The sequence below is a fragment of the Myxine glutinosa genome, chromosome 10 (assembly GCF_964187855.1).
Source record: "Myxine glutinosa chromosome 10, kmMyxGlut1.1, whole genome shotgun sequence".
In the NCBI taxonomy this organism is placed as follows: Eukaryota; Metazoa; Chordata; class Myxini; order Myxiniformes; family Myxinidae; genus Myxine; species Myxine glutinosa.
The window spans coordinates 91,847,751-91,873,488 of NC_136270.1; the positions used below are offsets into that span (position 1 = coordinate 91,847,751).

Here is a 25,738-nt window from a genome sequence, read left to right on the forward strand (position 1 = left end):
ATTAGCCTTCTCAAGAAAAACTAGAACAATGTGACTGTTGCCAATATGCCCCCCGCATAGTCCCACAACTGGTAGATGCCATCACTCTGCATATGTATGGGTAGTGGATCACGTTTGTGAAATTTCATGTTGATCGGATAAGGTTCATTTTTCTATCCAAGATGGCTGCCAATCCACGTTATCTATGACATCATCATTTTCAAACTATGTGCAACAGTGCTGTTAGATGATATTTGTAAAATTTCGCATCGATAGGGTGAGCGGTTTCAGATATATAATTATTAAATTTTTTCCAATACAAAATGGCTGCCAAACCATGTGCCCTATGATGTCATAAATTAAATATTTCAATACAAATAGGTCATAGATAATGTGCATGCAATTTCATATTTTTTGGATAAGGAATTAGGTTAATACATTTTTGGCTGGTATACCACTTCACCTATGATGTCATCATTGTCATGATTTTGTTCCCCATTGGGAGTACATGACAATGTGCCAAGTTTCAAATTTTTCCATTCAGCAGCTTCCGATAAATATTTTTTAATTATTTGCTTTTAATCCAAGATGGCTGCCATACCACGTGACCTATGACGTCACAATTATCATAAAAACATTTTGCATGGGTGTCACTCCTACCCTGAAAGTTTCGTCTCAATCGGACATGTGGTTGCTGAGAAAAATGAGGTTTAGCCCGGACGGACGGACAACGCAACGCGTTTTTCTTGAATGATTATAATCATCATTATTTTTTAATTTTTTTTGCTTCTTTTTGCAAAAATAATTATTTTTGCTTCTTCAGCATACTGGTCTCTAACTGCCCCTAGCATCCCTCAGAAATCCAGAAATGTTGAGCTTACAATTTGGCATCAGATCGTAAACATTTTTACAAGTGTTCATTTTTCAATAGGTATTTACAACTTGGTGACAATGTTTATTTGTCTCCTATGATCTTGACAATGTACATGTTGAATTGAGAAGTCTAGGCAATCACTTCTGTCTTAATTGGGGAAGACGGAACATCTACAATACAGGGTTTTCCCACAGGTTGGTGGCAAAGTGAAGGGTGCATGCCGAGGCCTGGTGGCCAGGAGGAAGCTTTTGACACACTCCTTGTACAGCTGAAGAATGCACAAAAGCAGTGGCGTGGTCGAGGTAGGACAACCTGCTTTAACCACTCTGCATTATTCAGTCTCATAATATTCCATGTGGCAATACATTTGACTGTACCAGTGACAAAACGCCATTATGATTGTTGCATAAAAGGCTCACTTTGGGCATTTTTGCATTGCGGCAGTATTCAAAGGTTATCAAAAATTGTTGAAAGTTTATCACATGTAAAGTTATTCCTGTCCTATTTGTTCTGGGATTATCTACCTTATAAACACAATGTCAGTTTGTGTGTTTGTACAGATGTCTGTCCCCCTTCATACGGGTAGCTTTTAAAGGCCAATCTTTTAACACAAATATGTGTTCACTACGGTCTATTTTTGAGGCTAAAACAAAGTCGAAAAACATTTTCCATAAAAGGGAAATGATGTCTCTTGTATTGGAACTGAAGACGGTGGCTTGCAAACCGAGCCTCAAGGGCGGTGTACAGAAGAAATTTTTTTTGTCCCCCGTCGCACCGCGGTTGTTTTTTGGGTTTGTTGATCTGGAGAAAGCATTCGATAGGGTTCCACGCGAAGTATTGACATGGGCATTGAGGAAGTTAGGAGTGGAGGAATGGTTGTTCAGAGTAATGATGGCAATGTACAAAAGAGTGCGCACAGCTGTAAGGACGAAGGACGGGAACAGTGGTGAGTTTGAGGTGAAGGTGGGAGTGCATCAAGGGTCGGTACTAAGTCCACTACTATTTGTAGCTGTGATGGAGGTGCTGGCTCAGAACGGAAAGGAGGATTTACCGTGGGAGTTGTTGTATGCAGATGATCTGGTGTTGATTGCAGAAAGTATGGATGGACTGAAGGAGAAGATGAACAAGTGGAAGGAATGTATGGAGACAAAAGGTCTGAAGGTGAATATCGGAAAGACGAAGGTGATGGCAAGTGGTAAAGCATGTGGTGAGGTGGAAAGAACTGGGAAGTGGCCATGTGCTGTGTGCAGGAAGGGTGTCAGAGTGAACTCCATTCAATGTACAATGTGCGCTGAGTGGGTTCATCAAAAATGTAGTGGTCTAAGAGGGTCATTAACCAGTGTGGCAGCTACATTCAAATGTAAGGTGTGCACAGAGGGAGCTGAGGATGGAGGAAATGTTGAGTTGGATCTTGGAGACGGCGTGAAGCTGGAAGGTGTGAAAACATTTTGCTACCTCGGAGACATGCTGAATGGAGAAGGTGGATCAGACTCGGCAACGGTTGCTCGAGTGAGATGTGCATAGAAGAAGTTTCGGGAACTGAGTGGCGTGCTGATGAGGGGAGTGTCGTTGAAGCTGAAGGGAAAGGTGTATGCTGCATGTGTGAGAAGTGTTATGATTTATGGGAGCGAGACATGGGTAATGAACGTAGAGCAGCAACGAAGGCTGGAAAGGGTGGAAATGCGAATGGTTCGATGGATGTGTGGAGTATCGTCGAGAGAGAGGAAGACAAATGATGAATTGCGAAAGATGATGGGAATAGAGCCTGTGATTGATGCTGTGAAGAGGAACAGGTTGAGATGGTTTGGTCATGTGTTGAGGAAGGATGAAAGTGACTGGTTGAGAAGAGTGATGGAAATGAATGTAGAGGGAAGTAGAGGACGGGGAAGACCGAGAAAGACTTGGCTGAAGATGGTTGAAGAAGAAATGCGGGCAAGGGGGTTAACAAGGAGAGATGCAGAAAATAGGGCAAAATGGTGAAGATTGTCATGGGGACCGCAAGGCTAACCCCCGCTCTAGTAGGGAAAATGGCCTTAAAATGCATGTTGTTGTTGTTGTTGTTGTTGTCGCCGCACCGCGGAGCGAAAGGGGGACTATGGTTTTCCCCTCCGTCCGTGCGTGCATCCGTCTGTCCGTCCGTGCATGCGTGCATTCGTGTGTACATGCGTGCACGCGTGTATAAGTGAAGGACCGAATTCTAATTTGGTGTGTGGGTGCAACCCACGTCAAAATCCAAGATGGCCACCGCAATGTATGTCTGAACCTTGTGAGCGGAATATCTTGAAAAATAAGCGAAGTACCAACTTCTAATCTGTTGTGTGGGTGTATCCAGGCATAAGGAAGAACGCTATTGAAAATTGGGTCGCCACGTCAAAGTCTAAGATGGCCGCCACCATATATATGTCTGAACCTTGTGAGCGAAATATCTTGAAAAATAAACGAACTACTAACTTCTAATCTGGTGTGTGGGTGTATCTACACATAAGGGAGAACGCCATTGAAAATTGGGTCGGCACGTCAATATCCAAGATGGCCGCCTTGCGTCTTCCACTTTGTCAACTCACATCACTTCACCAACGGGGGACCAAGGCATAACGCTTGTTAATAACAATAAATACAAGGCTCATGGAAGTGAAAATCGCTGCACGTGATGTGCAACATGCGCAGAGTAAAATGAGTGTTAATTTACAGTGTTAGGTGACAAGGACAAGCCGATTAGACTTTGGTTCAGGTCTGGAAGCAGAACCGGCCTATCAGTGGGATACAAAACGTAAACTGTTCCGCCTGATGGAGGTGTGCGCTCTACCGAGTGCAATTCTAGTTTTATCTTTTTTCTTCCATTGCTTATGCTGAGAAATTTACATCTGTATAGAAAACCAAACCACTCAGAAGTTTATTCTCCTATCACATTTGTCACCTTTCGCAAACCATAACTGTGATAGAAAAACATCTATAAGTTATATAATTATATATAACATTAATTTATATTAATTATATATAACATCTATAAGTTCGAAGTATAATTATCATCTATAAGTTAGAAAAACGACCGAGAAATATACGTGATTTTAAATACAAGGTGTCCCCACTTAACTTCATTCCGGTTAACATTGTTTCGTTATAACGTCGATACTAATTAAATACCAATGCTTCACAGAACGAACAAAATCACAGACTGGTCAAACAAGTGGAACATGTCTTTCAATCCTGAGAAATCTCACACTCTCATTATGTCTCTCTGAAAAGACCGACTGGACAACCCTCTCCCATCTACTTTCTCAACAATCCTCTCCAAGAAGTTCTGTCACTCAAGCTTTTGAGTCTCACTATCTGCCATGATCTTTCCTGCGAAAAACATATTTCCAAGCTGGCATCCAAAGCCAGTCACCGACTGGGCATCCTCCGTCGTGCGAAGTCCTTCCTTGACACACCTGAGCTCCTCACCACATACAATGCTTTCATCCGCAGCTCAATGGAATACTGCTCTCCCCTCTGGGCCGGTGCTCCTGCCTCACACCGAGCTCGGCTTCACGTTGTTGAAACCAAAGCTTTCAGAATCATTGGAATCTCCCGCGATGAAGCTGATTCTGAGGGCCTTTCACTCACTCACCGCAGGCAGGTTGGTGGTCTTTCTGTCTTCTACCGACTCCTATCCGGCCTTGCTCTCCCAGCTCTGTCGGTGCTCTGTCCCCCAAATATTCCTACAGGTCGCACAAGATCTGCCAGCCACCCTCTTATGGTTAAACTGCCAAAATCAAGACTCTCTGCTCACCTTCACGCTGTAATTCCTCTTTTCTCCCGCCTCTGGAACAAACTCCCTCACTCTCTTCAATCCCACTCCTCCCTCCAGGTCTTTAAAACAGCTGTTCACCACAATCTCTTATCTTCCCCCATCCAAAACCTTGATCTTTTCTACCCCCATTAATTCACCCCAGATCCACTTCACTGAAATTCAGACTTCTTTCCTGGAAGTCCTAGCAGTGTCCATGTGTTTTTTTTACCTCTCCCATCCCCCTTTCCCATGCCTCCTCCCCCCAAGCCCTCTCCCTCCCACAGATCTCCCAATGTCCCTGCTCTCAAATGTTGTACTTGTGTTGTTCCCTCTCTCCCCCCATCTTGTCTCCCGTTCCCTTTATCATATGTTTTCTGTGTCAGTTTGTCTTTTTGTGACCAATGTTAGCTCTTACACGAGCCTCGATCTTGTATAAAAAAAAAAAAAAAACGTCGTCGTGATTATTTACCAATAACTCACTATTACATCGTCGATTGTACAATTGTCATGGAAAGTCTTCGGTGGTATTATGAAATTTTTAAAGAAAAGAAGAGGCAGAGAGGCAAGCAGTCAACCATTGATGCTTTTTTTTCGAAGAGAAGCCTTCACTATGTACCATGGGAAGAATACCTTCCCTCGTGTCACGTGGGGAGAATGATAGAATGACTTGTGAAATTGCAGAAGAGTTCTGAAGTGAAGTCCTTGTTAATAAGGTGTGAATTATGGCGTGATTGGGTAATTAACTCTTGAGGTCAGATTTCCTGCATTTGGCGTTTAACAAGTGGTATGTTCAAATTCCATGTTTTTGTGAATGGATCGAGCGTTGGAAAGAAGAAACATGATTATAAAGTACAATCTTCGTATGAACGGATGTTTGTAAACCAGGGACTTCCTGTACTGCATTACAATGTACAATACAGAATATTTAAGCAATCAAAAGTGTGTGAATTTACTAAAATGTCATGCGTTTCATGTGGAAGAAGGAACCTAACTCCCACTATTTACATCAACTCTTATGAGATAAATTGATCCATTTAACGTTTTCACAGAAGGTCGTCGTGTTTTCATAAACATAACCACGACGTTAAGTGGGGACCTAGTGTACTATGGAGCATATGCCCACAAAGATTACATAAAGTAACATACCCAGGGGGCCCAATGGGTTTGACAGACATGGCGTGCTGTAAAAGATTGGCTGCCAAAAATCATATCTATAATACAGACTTGGCATTTAATATGGAATATTTTTTTTGTGGGGGTGAACTTACTTTTCAAGATGTCTTAGAACCAAAAGTTCATTGGAATTATGTTGAAATTATTCTAGATTTTGTTAATGTGACCTTTAAAAGAAACAAAAACCACATTTGACATTTCGAAACAAATAAATTGATCCTTGAAAGTGATGTAAACTGATATCGAACTCAATTCATGGACAGTCCTGTGTTAAACCTCTGTACGTTTTCCAGAAGTATCTCTTTATTTTGCACATTAGCCAAAATGTTTTTAACAAAAACAAAAGTTAAATTACGACTGGGATTACGGACAGTAAAATTACAGTTCAGTACTTCGTGTAACCCCCACGAGCATTCAGGAGAGCACGTACATGTTGAGGCATGCTGTTCACGAGATTTGCCAAGGTTTGGACAGGAATCGCTTGCCATGCAGTGACAATAGTCTGCTGCAATTCACGCACAGAGGTCGGCTGCTGGTCCAAGTGGTCGATTTGACGCGTTAATTCTGCCCACAAGTTCTCTATCGGATTCATATCCGGGGACATGGCAGGCCACTCCATATGCTCTACACCACGGTCAGCATGAAAGTGTTGGATCATGCGAGCACGATGAGGCCGTGCATTGTCATCTTGGAAGACAAAGTTTCCTCGAAAGGCTGCACGAGCAAATGGAAGCAATGTTTCTTCCAGAATGGCCCTGTACTTGAACTGGTTCAGGTTTCCATTCAGAACAACCAGGTCAGTTTTGCCCCCTGCATGAAAAGCATCCCAAACGGTCACCCCACCACCTCCAGCTTGGACTCCTGGCACTATACAATCTTTGTTGTAGGCTTCATGCACTTGTCTGCGCACTCGGACACGGCCATCTTGACGATAGACCAGAAATCTAGACTCGTCACTGAAGATCACGTGATTCCAGTGTCCTGGCTGCCATTGACGGTGCTCTCTGGCCCACTGCAATCGGCGCTGGTGGTGTTGTCTGGTCAGGCGTGGCTTTCTCAGGGGACGCCTGGCATGATAGCCTGCTTGAACCAGTCGTTGGTTGACAAGCCTTCTGGATACAGGCACATTTGTCAGGTGCTGCCACTCAGCCCAAAGCTGATTAGCTGACTTGGTACGGCCATTGCGGACTAACCGGTGCAGCTGGCGATCATCCCTCCTTGTGGTTCTGCGGGGACGTCCTGGCCTCGGTATTGGAGTAGGGACACCCCTCTGAGCATTTCGTTTCAGGATCTTTGACACCTGACCTTGAGTGATGCCATGCTGCCGAGCAATAGCACGCTGTTTCATGCCATCATTTCGTAAAGCCACCACTCCATGACAAACAGCATTGTCGAGTTGATGGACCATCTCCAGAGGAAGCGGCAATAACTTTTGGAGATGTGCAGCAGTTGTTTTCCACTAATACGGAATGCAACAACCCTTGTATACCTGACTGTGAAGTCAATCATCAATGCACCTGTCCGTACATTTTGCCACGCCACCTGTGATATAATCCTGTTGTTGACTTCTTGCTGCGACAGACAATCAGTGACATGGTTCTTTTAACAAATAAATCACCAAAGTGTAAAAGAAACTCACCAGATTGATATATTGAGTTAAGAAAGTAAACCCAAGTCAAGAAAAAAATAATATTCCATATTAAATGCCAAGTCTGTATATATCTAGGATCAAAATGTATATGGACAACTTTGCGATCTAGCTACTGGAAATCTGTAGGAAGCCTCGATACAACATGACCCTATACGCGAATACAGCGCCTTTAGCGGGATCAGCCATTATGGTTTATCCATGTTCCTTGAGCAATGATGAAGGAAAAACTTAATTCTAACAAACCAAATATGTCATAAATAAATTGTTATTACTCCCTGAACCATTTACATCTCAATATCAAGGCATATTTTGGGGCAAAGACGAATCACGATAATACAGAACTCTGCCTTCATACAGAAGCAAGACAACCGACATCTCGGCATTGGAAGACTTTGCAGACGAAGATCAAGGTCCCGCTTGGATCACAGCAGATGTAATGAACCAGGCAAAGGAGCTTGTGGTCGATGTATTGTATACACCAACAAGGGTGATAACTTCGAGGGTTCAGACCTTGGAAAGCTCCGAGTTCACAAGTTCCTAAACAACAAGTCAACTCTGCTGAATCTGCTACCACCCACAAAGAACGCATTTCAACAACATCTCAAACGTGCGGTATTGGCGACTGCAATGGACAAGAAGCTCACATTTGCTAGCCGAGTGTCGAACCATGTGAGGACCTGCGTGGGCGTGGATGATGGAAAGCTGGTACCAGTGCAATCCACGCACCCGACCTGGCCACAGCAGATGATCTCCTGTGCCTGCACCGAGGGCTGCAACACAAACTGCTCATGTGTGAAGAAGAACATTGCCTGTTATATAGGCTGCCGCTGTCAGGGATCGATAAAATTGTTCAGCCGTGCCCACTACACAGCCACCTTTGACAGCAGCAGTGAATCAGAAAGTGATAACTAACAGCACCACAGAAATGCGTCTTCTAATGTGACGTTCACAAACAAAACAATTAAATTTAAGATTGAGCGTGCATTTTGAACAATCATGTTTTGCCCCAAAATATGCCTTGATATTGAGATGTAAATGGTTCAGGGAGTAATAACAATTTATTTTTGACATATTTGGTTTGTTAGAATTAAGTCTTTCCTTCATCATTGCTCAAGGAACATAGATAAACCATAATGGCTGATCCCCGCTAAACACGCCGTATTTGCGTATAGGGTCATGCTGTTTAGAGGCTTCCTACAGATTTCCAGTAGCTTGTTCGCAAAGTTGTCCCTATACATTTTGTTCCTAGATATATATAGATATGATTTTTGGCAGCCAACCTTTTACAGCACGCCATGTCTGTTTTCCAAAAAAAAAATGGTTTGGCCCCCTGGGTAACATTTAATGTGTCATATCAGAAGTGCGCTGATACAAATCTGTTTGACAAATTGTGCTTCGAAGTAATTTCTTGCTTTTGTTAAGTGAAATTGTAGATAGAAACGTAGAATTTTTAGAAATTGACCCTGCATGCAAAAATAGTTATCAGTAATTTTCCCGAGATGGGGGATTGCATGGTAGTGGGGATTTACAAGGGAAGAGAGAATAGAGAAACCTGCACAGGTGTTACTGATGTGGGAAGTGTTTACGTTGATTAAAAAGGTATGTACTGTGTATGTTTGATCAGATTCAATTAATGGTGAGATTGAAGTCAGTAAGATAAGTTAAGTATAAAATTGTAGGCCATTGTTTATTTGTGAAATGGAAGGTAACTATCTAAGTCTAAGTAGAGAGGGAGATCTAAAGTTAGAATAAGTACATTTTATAAGAATGCAGCCAGTATATAGAAGATATGTAGATTGGAAAAATGAATGGGATAAGTTTAAAAGAGACATGAGAGCTTCTTAAAAACTGTACATGACTGAACGTTTGATTAAAATAAACATTTATAAACTTTGAGAAATTTGGGGGAAATAATGCAAATATATAATCTTATCCCTATATATAATATCAAATATAATATCAAATTTATCAAATTCTTTATAAATTTAAATTAAAATGATCAAATTGATCAAATTTATATAATATCAAATTATCAAATATAATATCAAATTATCAAAATAATCAAATAAAATATCAAATATATAATATGCCCTTTAGTATAATTTTGTACACAAGCAACGGTACCCGCCCTGCAGGCGGGGCTTCAGTTTGGAGGCACAAATGAAAAGGCAAAATATCAGAAATTGAAGGATTTTTAATTTTAAAGGATTCATATAAACATCCGTTAAATCGTATCACACGCAAATCATCAAAATCTAAACAGTATTTGTAGAATTTCAATAAAAGCCACATCACTGTTCATATCGGTAAATATTATTCCATCGTGTTTGGAAAAACTGGAAAATTGGAAATTTTTTCCTAATTGGGAAAACAATATAGCCTATTTTACTCCAGGGGGTCCCAGGATTACCCACCAAAAATTTCGTTGCGATCGGTTCAACCGTTTTTGCGGTACCTGGGAACAGACAGACATTTGGTGAATTATAGTAAGATCATTTATATAATCTTGCTTTGTATGTCTGTCCAAGTCCTATCTATCCCCCACCCACCTCTTCACTCCCCTCAGATGTCATAAATATATGGTTCTTAATGGTTCAAGCACAGATATGAAATCATGAATGCTGCTCAAGTTTGGTTCATCAAACAATACTGGAGCAATGTACGCAGCCACGTAATTTGCGTTCGACCGTATATGCCATTAAAGAACACATCACATGAGGCAATGGTAAAAAGGAAAATGGGAGTTCATGTATGTATAAGAGCAGAAAAGGAAGGGAGAAGGTGGTGTACAGGAGCACATGACAAATGGTGGTCAGAGATGACAAAGGAGAGAAATGGTGCCAAGTTTGGGTATATGATGGAGGTGAGAGTAGGGGGTGAGGAATGGATACGGACAAGAGGGAAAAGAGAAGGATATCCGAAAGAGAGACAAAGGAATGGACGACAGGATATGGTTGCAGTTCTGTCTTTTGTTTTCGTTTGTGTAAATATTAAGTATTGGATTATAGTTTCGAAAAACAAACATGGATGTAAACTTTCCAGAATGCACTTGTAATAACCTACCAGAAGCAACATGTAACATGCATTCACAGTTTCTTATGCAATGTTCCCTCGCACACTCATGAGCAGCTCAAAAAGACAAGATATACTCCTCAAAAGGGGTGCATTTAAAAAGGTTATACAAATGAGATACCCTCAACTCCTCCAAGATGCACTTTTCTTTTCAATATTTGAGTGCTGTATATAAATCAGAAATATAAACAAAGTATTGGTAATATGTTTGACAGGATAATGCTGAGGAAGCGTACTTCACTTTGAGCTGTTTCGTCTGGGTTTGATTCCCGATGTGACTACAAACTCACAGCTTTGCACGTAGGGCATTGCGTCACAATTTGTGCCATCGCTTGTACAGATGCCATACTGGGTGACCCATCTGCTAGCATCAGTTGATGGACATTAATGAGCCCATCCTGTCTTTGCATGAAGAGTAGGTGAGTTATCGCTGATACAGTACCTGGAATACATCGCAAATTTTGGTCAAAACAAGGTGCAGTCAAATGACAGGTTTGCCCAGACTGTTCATCGTCTCATGCTCGTAATGGAGCTGACGCACAAACACAAACACACTCGCACTGAACACGAGAAAACACTCAACACAGCCACTGAGCTTGGGGGAAGTGACGTCACTGCCGTCATTTCCCAGGATACTCTATAGTTACCAGAAAGTGATAACAATGGCTCTGCCTTTCTCACCACACTCAGCAGGGCATTTCCTCAGGAGGAATTTCCTCCTCCCCATGGATGCCATCCAATGGGGATTGTCCATGCTCTATCCTTTTAAATGCTGAATGTCAAGCAAGGAAGCAGCACGTCCCATTTTTTAAGTCTTTGGTGTGACTTCAACCGGTCCAATCTGTATGGGTTTTTTTTAGGAGACACCACCTCCTTACTGAATGGCCGTTATCTCCTTATGGGAGCTCATCTGCCCTTTGTCAGGTGTTGTTTTTTTTATCCTGGCAGGGAGTCACAGTCATCCTCCCCCACTTGCAAAGCCAGTGTGGGGTGTCGGTTTAGTCACCGACAACTTGACCATGCGGCATGTAGCACTGAGTTACATGTTACCAGTGGTAGTCCCAAAAAGACTGACCTGACCTGAGACCTGACTTTCGGCCTAAAACTTGTTTGATTAATTTACCATAAATTATGACAATCATTGGAATAACCCAAACTTTTGCATTGTATTTTATATATATATATGTGTATGTATATGTATATATATATATATATATATATATATATATATATATATATATATATATATATATACATATTTATATATATACATATATATACATATTGTTGCGAATATGGAATTTGGCCTCCATATCCGCTTGTAAATATTCCCCTATTTTCTCCAATACTCCCCAACTTTCCCCAATCCCCCATTCCCTAGTCCCATTGCATGTAAATAACAATCAGTAGAGCCGACCTTCCCCTTATTCCCCCATTAAATGTCGTGCCCAGGTCCACCGCACCACACGTAGACAACTTTCGGACATCTTCCTAGTTATTCTTAATCTATGTCAGTTAAGGCCTCGTTTCCATTAATTATGACTCTTCGTTGCACCAGAATGTGATTATATGGCATCAGTAGTGAGTTTAGGACCTTTCCCATACCTCCTCCCATCTTCTTCCCCAAACAACAACTACAACAACAATTACAACTACAACTACGACTACAACAACAGAGGGGCGGGGAGTGTGCGTCCTCACACTGGCTCGGTTACCCGCCATGACCATGCGCTCCACGGCGTTACCCCGAAGGGGCTGGCTGTCAGCTCCTCGTCAGGGGCGGAGCCAGTAACCCCCCCACGCACCCAATGAGAAGCAACGTGCCGATTCCATCTGGGGCGGAGCTAACGAGCCGAGGGCGTGTCACTCCCCGCCAGATATACGCGGCCCCGCGCCGGATGTGACGTCAGATGCGCCTCAGCTTGGAGAGAGAAGCCACCGCCACCCCCAGCGCGACGATACCTCCCTGCATCTTTGGACCGGACCGGACCGTACTGTACCCTGCCCCGAGCCCAGGAGGACCTGGAGCCATCGATACCCGCTTTCCTGTCATCAACCCCCGTGTGAGTCAGCCGTTGTCCCGTTTGTCTGTCGTCTGTCCGGGGTTAATATAAGAGTGTGTCTAAGTGCCTGTCTTTCTGTGATTATACCTCTAGCCCCTGTAATCTGACCTTTCCGTACGAATATAATCTCCTCCGGAGGTCTTGAGAATTGAAACATTGGTGTCGTATTGTGTTATTGTAATCCAGCCGGGTGTCTTCTTTTTCTTATTGAGCCAGCATCGCGCGACTAGTCAACGTTCGGGCACAATCGGGTAACTTGTGCAGACGTGGTCATGCCATAAAACCGCTCGGTAAATAACATCCAAGCCACGTCTGTAACAATTGGTGTCGGGAGTGGGATTCGAGGCCCGACCAAATTTTGAAAAAAAAAAAAACGAATAGAGGAAAAAAAAAAAAATTTGGTCAAAATTTGGAGCGGCCGAAATTTGTTTTGTTTTACAAAACCCGAATTTTGAAAGTCGCGCTATGGCGGATCAAGACGGCTGGGGTCCGGTAGGGGAGAGTGAAGCAGGGTCGGTCCAGGACCAAATTGAGACACGTGAGGAGAGCGAAACAGCGGGGGTAGCAAACGCACAAAATGGCGCCTCGCTGGTCACCGCGCCCGCGACCGTAGCAGCGCCGCCGATGGATTGGGGCCTATTTATGGAACAAATAAAGGCGCTCATGGTCCAGACAAGTGAAGACCTGAGGAATGACTTGGGAAACCAAATGGGGGTAATGGGGAACCGGATGGATGCTCAGAGTGAGCAAATGGGGGTAATGAGGGACGAAGCGAGGGGTACCAGTGAGGGGTTAGACAATAATTTTGAGAAGTTAGACAAGAAATTTGGGAAGTTAGACAATAATTTTGAGGGGTTAGACAACGGGATAAAAGAGGTGAAACATGGGTTAACGGGGGTAGAAAACAGAATGGCCGCTCAAGAGAATCAAATGGAAGGGATGCAAAAGGGGTTAGAGGGGGTAGAAAATAGAATGGCTGCCCAGGAGAATCAGATAGAGGGAGTGAAAAATGGGTTAGAGGGGTTAGAAAACACCATGGAAGGCAAATTGAGGGACATGAGGGACCAAGCGGAAAGGGAAGTTAACCAAATGGGGCAGCAGATAGAGGGGGTCAGAATGGGGGTAGAAACCAAACTGGATGCTCACAGGGAGGAAATGGAGCAGATGAGGGTGGCATCTGGGCAGGAGATGCAAGTGATGGGAGAGGAGATCAGAAGAGGAGTGAGTGAGGAGGTCGGAGGAGTGCGCGAGGAGGTGAGGCACTGTAAGGAGCACATGGAGAAGGAGGTGAGAAAGGGGACTGTAAAGTTACAAGGGGGCATAGAGGTCCTGACGCAGGAGGTGGAACAGCTGACGGAGGGACAAAAAGGACTAACGGAGCAGGTTCAAAGGAACACTGCGGTATTAGGAGGGTTGAAAGCGACACAAAACGACATAAAAAACGACTTAATAGCGACGAAGAGGGAATGTCAGATGGTACGTGAGGGACTGACAACGAGGTTGGACGAGGTGATAGAGGTAATGGAGACGAAGGACCGGCAGGTGAGGACGCACCTGGAAACGGTCAAGGTAGCCTTAGAGGACGAGCTTGAGGAGACGTACCGGGGAATAAAAGAGGTGAGGCACAAATTAGAAGAAGTGGAAGAAGGGGTGAGCGAAATTAAGAAGCGACGGAGAGGGGATAACAAAGAGATAAAAGAGGAGATAAAAGAATTGGTCCAAAGTCTGTGTTTGGATCGTGATGTGCTCATTAACCGGATGAGGGATTCGCAGGTGATGGAGGAGAAGCGAAGAGGAAGAGGACCCGGTGTAAGTGGTGACCAATATGGTCGTGCGTATGATGCGCCAGGGGATTTAAGAAGCTTGGGGATTGGTTTGGATCCGGGTGTTCGTGAGAGGCCATTGGTGAAGTGTGCGACAGGTCTGGTGTGCGAAAAAGGAGGTGTGCGAGAAAGTCCGACTCTGGGGTGTGTGAGGAAAAAGTGCGTGCCAAGGAGTGAGGGTGCTGGCGAGAGTGAGTCGGTCGTAGCGCGTGTGCGAGGGGGCACATGGAAGCGCGGTGTGGTGAGTGTTACAGAGGGTGTAACGGGAGAGTGTGCGCGAGAAAGGTGTGTAACGGACAGGTGCATGGGGAAAGAGTGCGCTGTCAAGAGTAAGGGTGAGTGCGCTGTCAGGAATGGAGGTGAAAGTAGTGAGAGTGACATGGAGCGTGAGTTAGTTGTGACAGGTGAGCGAGGATGTACACCTGGGATGAAAGGATGCACACCTGGAATGGTAGAGCGTGAGTGGGAATGCACGCTGGAGTTGGTGGTGAGGCACGTGGTTGGGTGTGCGAATGAGGGCACACCTGTGATTGTCACAGAGGAGGTGACCGAGGAGGGGCGCGAAGCGGTGTATTGGTGAGGTGTGCGAGCAACGAGTGTGTGCCAAAGTGTTCGGTGGTCAGGTGTGTGACCAAGGCTGTGAGTGGAATGAGGGTACCTGGGTGTGTAAGGAAAGGTACGAGGAGCATGAGCACGGCTGGATGTGTGAGCAAGGAACGGGCTGCGGGATGTAAGCATGCAGGTGAAGCATCGACGTTAGACGGGGTAGAGTTTAGAACGACTTATAGCCGAAGCGGGCCCTCGGTGCGTGCCGGGCCTCGCTTTGAACGGCCGCGTCCGTGCTCCACTAGGTGGAGCGGGCAGCTGGATAGGAAGGGTCGTCATGGCGACCACGTTTTGTTGAGAAGTGCCGGCAGGTCGAGATCGGGACATTGGATGGCTCCACGCCGAGGGGGTGCGTGGGATCTCGGCCCGGGTAAGCCCCCGTCCCTGCCCCGAATGCCGGACGCATCCAGCCGCAGGCACAAAACAACCAGCATCCATTGCTTGGCTTTACGAAGCCGGGCTTTGGACAGGGATTGGCGCACCGAGAGGTATTAGTGAGTCGACTGGGTGATGAGGTTAGTGTTTTGGCCCCAAAATTAGAGAAAAACAAAATTTGGTGATTGGCAAGGGATTGGCAGTAGTGATTGGCAGATGATGGGCAGTGATTGGCAAATTTTTAATTTGTTGAAATTTGATGTGCAAAATTGGTAGTGAGAGACCCCTGATGTGGTGGGATGGAAAATCCACCATCCCTCACAGAGTGGGGGCAAAGGAGCTATAGCTTATGGGGTGTATGGCAGTGAAAACTAGCCCGGGTGGGTTAGGATATTGTGTGTAGGGATCTAGAAGATGACATTAGGTAACGTTAAGTTTAGTTAGTGACTGATACCTGTAGTGGGGACGCAGGTAGATTAGTATGGATGATAATGACGTGGGAGCGCAATAGTTTAAAGGGACGACTGGGAAGCGCAAGTTTCAGAAGGGAGTAGTTAGCTGAGATGATGCGGTGTGTGTGAGAATTGAACAGGTGTGATTGCACAGGTGTGCAACTGGACAGGTGTGTGGAGCAGTGTATGAGTAGTGAGTGTGTGGATCAGCGCGAATGCGCTTGGGGAGAGAAGGGTGCAGGTGGCACCAGGTGTGAGAGCACAGGTGTGCAGGTACAGGTGTGTGGAGAGAGTTGGAGTGAGTGGTACGGAGTGGTGTGCATGGTGCGAAGGTGTGGATGGGGGAAGAGTGGACCCCTTTCACGAGTACCCGGGGCGGGTAGTGTAAGTGTTAGGTAGAGGGTGCAGGTAAATTGTGGTTGGATATTGGCATTTGTGGTGCGGTTGCAGAATGGTGTTGTGAATGGGTGCATTAGTGTTGTGGAAATGGCTGGGCGTGTAGCCTGTTAGTGTGTGTAGTTGGTTGGGCACTCCACCACTGTGAGGATGTCGGCCAGGTGAGGCCGCAGGTGGGCTCTGGGAGCCGGTAGTTGTGAGTGGGTGCCTGAGGATCCCGGGTGTGGATCGGGCAGCCCAGTGCCAGAGAGGGCACGGAGTGGGGAGAGAGCCAGAGGGCCTTCCCCTGGTAGTTAGGTTAGGGTAAGGAGCAGGTAAGCTCGGAGGCAACTGCAGTGGTGGAGGTGTGCAGGTGGGTAGACCCACTGGGAGAGGTACACGTCGCAGCCCAGAAATTGTACGAGGGCACCGGGAGATGAATCGGGGGAGTGAGACCCCAAATTGAAGAGCACCACAGTTTGGCCAATGGGAATTGGTTTTTAGAACCCATAGTGTAAGAGGGCCAATGGTTTGGCCGGAGAAAGACCCCGGGTAGTGTAAAGTTGTTAAAGTCATTTAGGCGATAGTTAGGATTGATGAACCTGTCGCACCATACGCAGCCACTTGCCTGTGGTGATGATGATGACTCCACACCTGTGTTTTCTTTGTTTTGTGCAGGAAATGAGATTGCTGTGAGGATTTGTGAGACGCATCACGACGTGGATGAGACATTGGGGTGATTCCATCTCTCCCTCCCTAGGAGGGACTGATGATGAATTGGTAATGGCAAATTTTGATGTTGAGTTGAAGATGGCAAATTTTGATGAGAGTTGAAAATGGCAAATTTGATTGGTTAGGAGGGAGAGAAGACGAATTTGGTTTATGGGAGGAACGGGGAAGACAGTAGGGATGTTTGTTGATTTGTAAAGTAGATGTTTATGGGTAGTGTTGTGTTTTGTGGATACAGTAAGGGGTAAGGGAGGGGCCATGTAGGTTACCTGGTTGGGGGGGGGGGGGGCGTACGATAGGAACGTACCTGTCTCACCTGGTTCCCATGTGCCCCCAGTGTGCATCACCTTACATTGCGTGCACTTTTGCGCCCTTACCACCTTACTCACTTGTCTGCTTCTTTTGTCTCCCACCTCCGAGGATCTGGCTTTGGGGTAGAGAGAGAGGAGAGAGAGGTGCTGGCTGCGCAGTTGTGGGCCTGCACTTTCGCTGTTTGCTGCCGGGATCGATACATCATATGGACCGCAATGTTTGTGGCCACCCACAATGGACCGCAGTTCGTTTGCGGCCAAGCACCACCCGGGGATGGACCTATGGGTCAACGTGGCACCTATGCCATACAGGTGAACCACTTTTAGTTAACACCAAGTGCACCACAAGAAGAGCAAGAGACACCTGCAGGGTTAGGGGTTGTCGAATTTATTTTTATTCCAATGAACAATGGTGACTGCACCGATTGGTGGTGGGGTGGTGCTTTTGATGCTGGGAAAGGGTGCTCTGCACGTTATTAAAGGCCGTCGGCCACAGAGCACTCGTGGGTTGGTGTATCGATGCTGGCAAGCGCGCTCTCTCTATGCATAACATCTGCATGTGTTCCTCCAAAAACAGGTCCTGGATCGTAGTGTAGATATCAGCGTAATCTTGTAAATAATGCTCCCTACCGGCTGTATGTTTAGTTTGAGAATTCTTTCCGGATTCGGTTATCCTGTGGGTGTGTTTCTGTGAGGAGAAGGGTGCAACGTCGCAGGGGGACATATTTACTCATTTGTGAATATCTGTAAAACTGTCGCACTCAGGGTAGAGTTAATAGTAGAGGGAACTACATTGCGTGCCACACTAAAGTAGGTAAAAATTTATCGGGTCGGGACGCCCCGAGGGTAGAGAAGGGTGCAATGTTGCGAATATGGAATTTGGCCTCCATATCCGCTAGTAAATATTCCCCTATTTTCTCCAATACTCCCCAACTTTCCCCAATCCCCCATTCCCTAGTCCCATTGCATGTAAATAACAATCAGTAGAGCCGACCTTCCCCTTATTCCCCCATTAAATGTCGTGCCCAGGTCCACCGCACCACACGTAGACAACTTTCGGACATCTTCCTAGTTATTCTTAATCTATGTCAGTTAAGGCCTCGTTTCCATTAATTATGACTCTTCGTTGCACCAGAATGTGATTATATGGCATCAGTAGTGAGTTTAGGACCTTTCCCATACCTCCTCCCATCTTCTTCCCCAAACAACAACTACAACAACAATTACAACTACAACTACGACTACAACAACAGAGGGGCGGGGAGTGTGCGTCCTCACACCGGCTCGGTTACCCGCCATGACCATGCGCTCCACGGCGTTACCCCGAAGGGGCTGGCTGTCAGCTCCTCGTCAGGGGCGGAGCCAGTAACCCCCCCACGCACCCAATGAGAAGCAACGTGCCGATTCCATCTGGGGCGGAGCTAACGAGCCGAGGGCGTGTCACTCCCCGCCGGATATACGCGGCCCCGCGCCGGATGTGACGTCAGATGCGCCTCAGCTTGGAGAGAGAAGCCACCGCCACCCCCAGCGCGACGATACCTCCCCGCATCTTTGGACCGGACCGGACCGTACTGTACCCTGCCCCGAGCCCAGGAGGACCTGGAGCCATCGATACCCGCTTTCCTGTCATCAACCCCCGTGTGAGTCAGCCGTTGTCCCGTTTGTCTGTCGTCTGTCCGGGGTTAATATAAGAGTGTGTCTAAGTGCCTGTCTTTCTGTGATTATACCTCTAGCCCCTGTAATCTGACCTTTCCGTACGAATATAATCTCCTCCGGAGGTCTTGAGAATTGAAACATTGGTGTCGTATTGTGTTATTGTAATCCAGCCGGGTGTCTTCTTTTTCTTATTGAGCCAGCATCGCGCGACTAGTCAACGTTCGGGCACAATCGGGTAACTTGTGCAGACGTGGTCATGCCATAAAACCGCTCGGTAAATAACATCCAAGCCACGTCTGTAACAATATATATATATATACATATATATATATATATACATATATATATATATATATACATATATATACATATATATATATATACATATATATACATATATATATATATACATATATATATACATATACATATATATATACATATATATATATATATATATATATATATATATATATATATATATATATATATATATATATACATACATACATACATACACACACACACACACACACACACACACACTGTATATATATTGTTGCGGATCCCAGATCACGGCACTCCCCTTACCGAGGGGGGTTTAATCCCCTTGTCTATTACACTGGCCGTCCGAGTCCTAGAAGATATCGCGGTCCTTTGCGGGGTTGAGGTTGACCAGGGTGACTGGTCAATGGAGTCCCAGATACCTTCGCCAACCTCGCCGCAAAGCAGGGCGCTACTTCTGCCCGAGCCACATACAAGATGGAATTTTGCCGAGTGGTTTAGCAATCCGCAGCTCGAGCCGTTAGCAGAAAGACTAACCCGATTCTGAGCGGTTCCTATATCGTGCCACCGATATTCAATTGGGGGCAGGACGCAAGCGATCGGATGAGAGGAACCAAAGAATAAGAAGGGTGAAGGAAGAACAAATATGATTTATTAACTACACCTTAAAGAGGAAACAAAAGAAGGGAATATACAAGAATAAGGAAATAAAAGGACATAGGGCAAGCTTATCTAAACAGTCTTAACTTATCACGACCCCAGGACAAACAGACAGACTCACACGGAATGGTAGCTGGTAGGGGAGGAAGGTCCAGGCAGATGGTTCCAGGCAATGGGATCCGTCCAGGCTCCGGGTCCGCGGGCGAAGAATGGCAGGCAGCTTCGCGTATCGTTGGTGCATGACCGGTCCTTACATATGCCAGGGGCTGGAATGCTGCGTACGTACAGCGTGCCAAATGCTCTCAAAACCAAACGGCAGTTCGTATCAAACGATCCTCTGCGCAGTTCCTCATCAAGGGGCTTCCCTCACGCAGTTCTCTTGGTGTCTGCCGATCATCTGCTCATCTTCCCCGCATCTGCCGAAGTAGTCCGCGGCGGCGCTTTTATTACAATCCTCGCGTATCAAGCCGCGTCCGCTTCACTCCGCCTACTCGTGAACACGCCTTGGCCCGGATTGGTCGCGAGGATTCATTGGTACCTCCCCTCGTGACGTGTTGATGGGGCCACGCCTATGTTCCTGGCCGCTCCTCCCTTCTTCTCCCACTCTGCCACGTGGCTTATGGCGGCAGGCAGGAACAAACCAAAAGGCAGCGAACGCTGAGGCGGCTGCGGCTGGTAGAGTATCGCAATATGATTTGGAGGGCTGATTACGCCGCAATATGAATGGAATGGGAATTTGAGAAGGGGCCTAGGTTATTTGATTAATACAACGCAGAGTCAAACTATTGGGAACAAATCCTTACCTGAAACACATACTAATGAAATAACTACAGAAAAAGCCTATGGTGTGCTACGTGTTGCTCATGGCCTAACTAGGGTGCGACCTTTGACCTTTACACCAAAAATGGGAATATTTACAGGGGATTATTTATAAGGGAATATTACAGATATTTACAAAGTGGAGGGTTCTAAAAACCACAACAATATACATATATATATATATATATATATATATATATATATAATTTTTAATTCCCCCCCCCCCCCTCCCCCCATCAATCATATATCATTACTCTGTTGTCATAATTTCAGTTACCCCCAATCATCAAATGTGATAATTTGCCCCAACCAGGTATATGACGTAATATTAAACAACTACACCATAAAAAAATCGTTTGTTTAATCACGAATTTGCGAGTTCTAAAAGCCTTTTTGCCAGTTCTAAAAGCCTCTTTGCCAGTTCTAAAAGTCTTTTTGCCAGTTCTAAAAGCCTTTTTGCCAGTTCTAAAAGCCTCTTTGCCAGTTCTAAAAGCCTCTTTGCCAGTTCTAAAAGCCTCTTTGCCAGTTCTAAAAGCCTCTTTGCCAGTTCTAAAAGTCTTTTTGCCAGTTCTAAAAGCCTCTTTGCCAGTTCTAAAAGCCTCTTTGCCAGTTCTAAAAGCCTCTTTGCCAGTTCTAAAAGCCTCTTTTCCAGTTCTGAAAGCCTCTTTGCCAGTTTGAGGAAGAGGAAGAAGCGCTAATGTATGGTTTATTGACACAGCAGTTTGAACGGTAACGTTTATTATTCTACGACTGTGGAACCCCTTTAGAAGGACACAGAATGAGCATACAAAATTATAAATACAGCCGTGATATTTTGCGAAGCAATGGAAAAAAATATAAAACTACACAGAATGAGACCACAAACAACAACCACAACCACGATGACAATTGAGTGTTATAAAATATCCTTATTTTCACGTGTTTTACTTCATGTGTTTTACGTGTTTGTTTGTGTTTCACACTGAATGAAAAATGTAAAGGTAGAACCACCGGCGGAGTTTGGGGGAGCGGATAGGGGGGACAATGCCCCCACCTTAATTTTTTTTCAGTAGTTTACAATGAAGATAAAAACATCCCGTATTTAAACCTGAGTAACAATAATGAACGTAAACTGTATTTGTGATTTCACGTACACTGTAACTACACTAACAAACCCCAAGCACACTTCCCTTTCCTCACCCACATTCCAATTTCTGGACCATACGATGGGTGATTGCTAATTCACTTGCCCCAAGTCATCATCTGCACAAGTAGCACCAGTCCAAACAATATGGACTGGACGCATCTGCAATGCCCCAGGGCAACTTCTGATGCACTAAAATGGAACTCGGAATCATCTATCAAAATGCTATGCATTGTGATACTTCCTCACCCCCCCCCCCCCCCTAATTCCCAAAACAAAAACATTTTGATTGTGCAGCGGCCTTTTTGACAGCTTGTTGTTCCCTAAGATGGGAGAGCACACCCAAACCTATAATGAATCCTTCCAATTTGCATATGCATATTTTCCCACAATGCAAAGCAAAATGTGATTTAGAAGGTATTCCAGGAGGTATAGAAACCCATTTGTCATCAAGATTCCATGAGGTAAAGAGTTGACCGACTTTCAATGTGGAATGGGTTTTGGGTGCCAGATATTGCTGACTTTTCCATCACATCAAACCTTCCTAAGTCAACCGTGGTTGTAATTTTGTGAGGAAATGACAAACACTAGGCCATGGCAATCTTACTATAATTCACCAAATGTCTGTCCGTCTGTCCGTCTGTTCCCAGGTACCACAAAAACGGCTGAACCGATCACAACAAAATTTTGGGTGGGTAATCCTGGGACCCCCTGGAGTAAAATAGGCTATATTGTTTTTACGATTTTTTCCCCAATTTTCCAATTTCCAATTTTCCAATTTTTCCCAAACACGATGGAATAATATTTACCGACATGAACAGTGATGTGGCTTTTATTGAAATTCTACAAATGTCTGTTTACAAATGTTTACAATGTTTACAAATGTTTACAAATTCTACAAAGGCTCTCCGGCCTTGCTCCCCCAGCTCTCTCTGTGCTCTGTCCCCCAAATATTCCTACAGGTCGCACAAGATCTGCCAGCAAGCCTCTGATGGTTAAACTGCCAAAATCTCGGCTCTCTGCTCACCTTCACTCCTTCATTCCTCTTTTCTCCCGCCTCTGGAACAAACTCCCACACTCCCTTCAATCCCACTCCTCCCTCCAGGTCTTTAAAACAGCTGTTCACCACCATCTCTTATCTTCCCCCATCCAAAACCTTGATCTTTTCTACCCCCACTAATTCACCCCAGATCCACCTTGTTTGTAATTCCAACTTCTTTCCTGGTAGTCCTGGCAGTGTCCATATGTTTTATGCCTCTCCCACCCCCTTTCCCATGCCTCCCCCCCAAAGCCCTCTCCCTCCCACAGTTCTCTCGATGTCTCCATGTCTCTCGGTTCCTGCTCTCAAATGTTGTGTTTGTGTCCTTCCCCCTCTCTCCCCATCTTGTCTACCGCTCCCGATGCTTTTTGTTTTATGTGTCGGTTTGTCGGTTATGTGTCGGTTTGTCGGTTTGTCTTTCTGTGTGATAAATGTTCGCTCCTTCACGAGCCTCGATCTTGTATACAAAAACAAAAAAAACAAACAAAAAAAAATACTGTTTAGATTTTGATGATTTGCGTGTGATATGATTTAACGGATATTTATATAAATCGTTTAAAATATAAAAAATCCTTCAATTTCTGATATTTTGCCTTTTCATTTGGGCCTCCCATTTGAAGCCCCGCCCATAGGGCGGGTACCGTTGCTAGTAATGAAAATGGGACAGGCAGGACAAAATTATTGAGAGATTGGGCCAGAAGAATGATGTAATGTGAAATGGGACAATATTGCACAGTTCCTCATAACTAAACATTTTGTACAAAGTGTAAAGTGATGGGTTCGAGCTATGTGCCTGAAGCCAAAGACGGACCAACAAAGCTGACTTTGATGGCTGAGGGCAATCAATTTGCAGAGGTGGGCGGTCCGCTTCGAAAGTCCGCTTATCCGCTTATCCGCTGCAGCGGACTAACGTTTTCGAAGCGGATAAGCGAATCGGAACAACCCCCGGAAACCGAAGCGGATAAGTGTAAGCGGACTACCGAAAAATTAAAGCGCATCGCGATTCGCCAAATCAGCTGTTAGCCTGAGCCGTTACTCTAGAATTGTGAATATTTATTTAAGTGAATAATAAGTGAAACCCTAACAACTCGGCTCTTGCGACATAACGCATTATATCATAACGTTATGTTCACGTCATGGTTTACGACATGGTTGTAACATAACGCATTACATCATGACGTTATGTTCACGTCATGGTTTACGGCATGTTCACGACACCATGACGAATAAACGGCAGTCCGTTGGCCCGCCATCTTGTTGACTTGTTTGTGTCTGAATAACCAAACGTTACAGCTCTCGCCCAATCTCTTCCCGCTCGAGTTCCGTGATGCTTGGGTAACTCTGTTTCTCAGGCATAACACGCCGCTCCCGAGCTCTGCCTCGGTCGAGCGCGTGTTCAGCTACGGGTCGGACATCCTCAGGCCTAAGAGGTCGGCCCTGGCTGCACCGAACTTCGAGGCCCTCGTCTTCATGAAGGGCAACCTCCAAATCCTCAAGAAGGCCCACGAGGTGGAGGAGGAAGACGAGGACTAGTCAACAGACTGCTAGTGCTAGTCTGTTGACTAGTAGACTCTCTTGTCAAAGAAAGGACGGGCAAATTGATTTTTCTTTAATGTAACTTGCATATATTAAAATTATATTTAAATTAACTGTAGAGTAGAGTAGAGTCGAGTGGAAAACTTTATTTCAATAAATTTTGAATAAATTTTATTTAAATAAAAATGTATATTTTTGATCTTAAAAGCTTTGTTTGTCTTTGTAGTAGTTAGAAATGGCTATTTAGGCTTAAAAAGCATTAAATTCCCTTTAGAAACGTCAAAAATCGCTTTAAAAACGTCGAAGCGCTTTAAAAAAATCGAATCGAAGCGGATAAGCGGATAAGCGGTAAGCGGACTAAGATTTTCGGCCGCTGAAGCGGATAAGCGAATCGGACTACACGGGCTGGCGGAGCGGATAAGCGGTAAGCGGACTTAAAATTTTCCGAATCGCGCCCACCTTTATCAATTTGTCCAAAATATACACAAAAGCACATCATGGTTGTAATCCAGTGAGGGCAGTCTCCCTGATGGTCCCTCATTGGGAAAGTAATAATGATTGATGATTGTATGTACAATATGTTTATATATATTGAGACTATTTGCTTGTTCATTGTTGATTTCTTTCATTCAGGCAGAGCTGTCCCAGCAGTCCATATGAAGGACGGCCATTGTGTAAGACTGAAGGGAGTAATACTGGTACATATATGAATAGCGATTAAATAATCACGTGCTCACTGGGCCTGTTAATACCAAGAAAGCTCACTGGGTAAACAGACAGGACAGTGATCAGGAAAGCCCACTGTTGATTTCACAAACCCCAATGGAGGTGGAACGTTATGAGCACGTTGACCTGACCCAAGGAATTGAGTGTTTTTGGCCGCTGAATGCAAGTCACCCATTATTTTGAAAAATTAGCCACCACCGTACGCACGGCGGCACTTAGCTGGCGACGATATGGCTCGGGGGTTGGCGCTAGGGGGCCAGCGAGGCAAGGCACGCTCAAAGAGCCACTGTTTGTGAACTTCTTCAACCATCCCAACATGCTGCTGGTGGCTGCCAATGCCGGGGCAGGCTGCGTGCAAACAGGCCTCGGGTTTCTAGGTAAATACAAAGGACGCCGTGATGAAAAGGACATCATCATGTAAGCCAAGCAAGTAGTGAGATGGAGAGCGGGAGGTTCTATCGGCGAGGATTTCTGGGTCTTGTTTTCACTTGACATTTCCATGCGACAAGAAAATGCAAGAGAATTAGACTGGAGGAAATGCATTGCAGTTTATCTTCTTGCTCCCTGACATCAAATTCAACTTGGAAACTTATGAAGGCCATTCAGTAGACTTGTTATTAAATAACATGGAAAAATATG

General features: G+C 45.0%; 1 protein-coding gene across 1 annotated transcript in view; it reads left to right on the forward strand.

Moving 5' to 3' along the window:
* Nucleotides 1-25,738, forward strand: part of ANKFN1 (ankyrin repeat and fibronectin type III domain containing 1) — a 214,022-nt gene that overhangs the window by 61,997 nt on the left and 126,287 nt on the right. Inside the window, exon 8 of the mRNA XM_068126490.2 lies at nucleotides 1,048-1,155. Within this exon, the coding sequence (XP_067982591.2) occupies nucleotides 1,048-1,155 (108 nt within the window). The remainder of the gene's footprint in view (nucleotides 1-1,047; nucleotides 1,156-25,738) is intronic.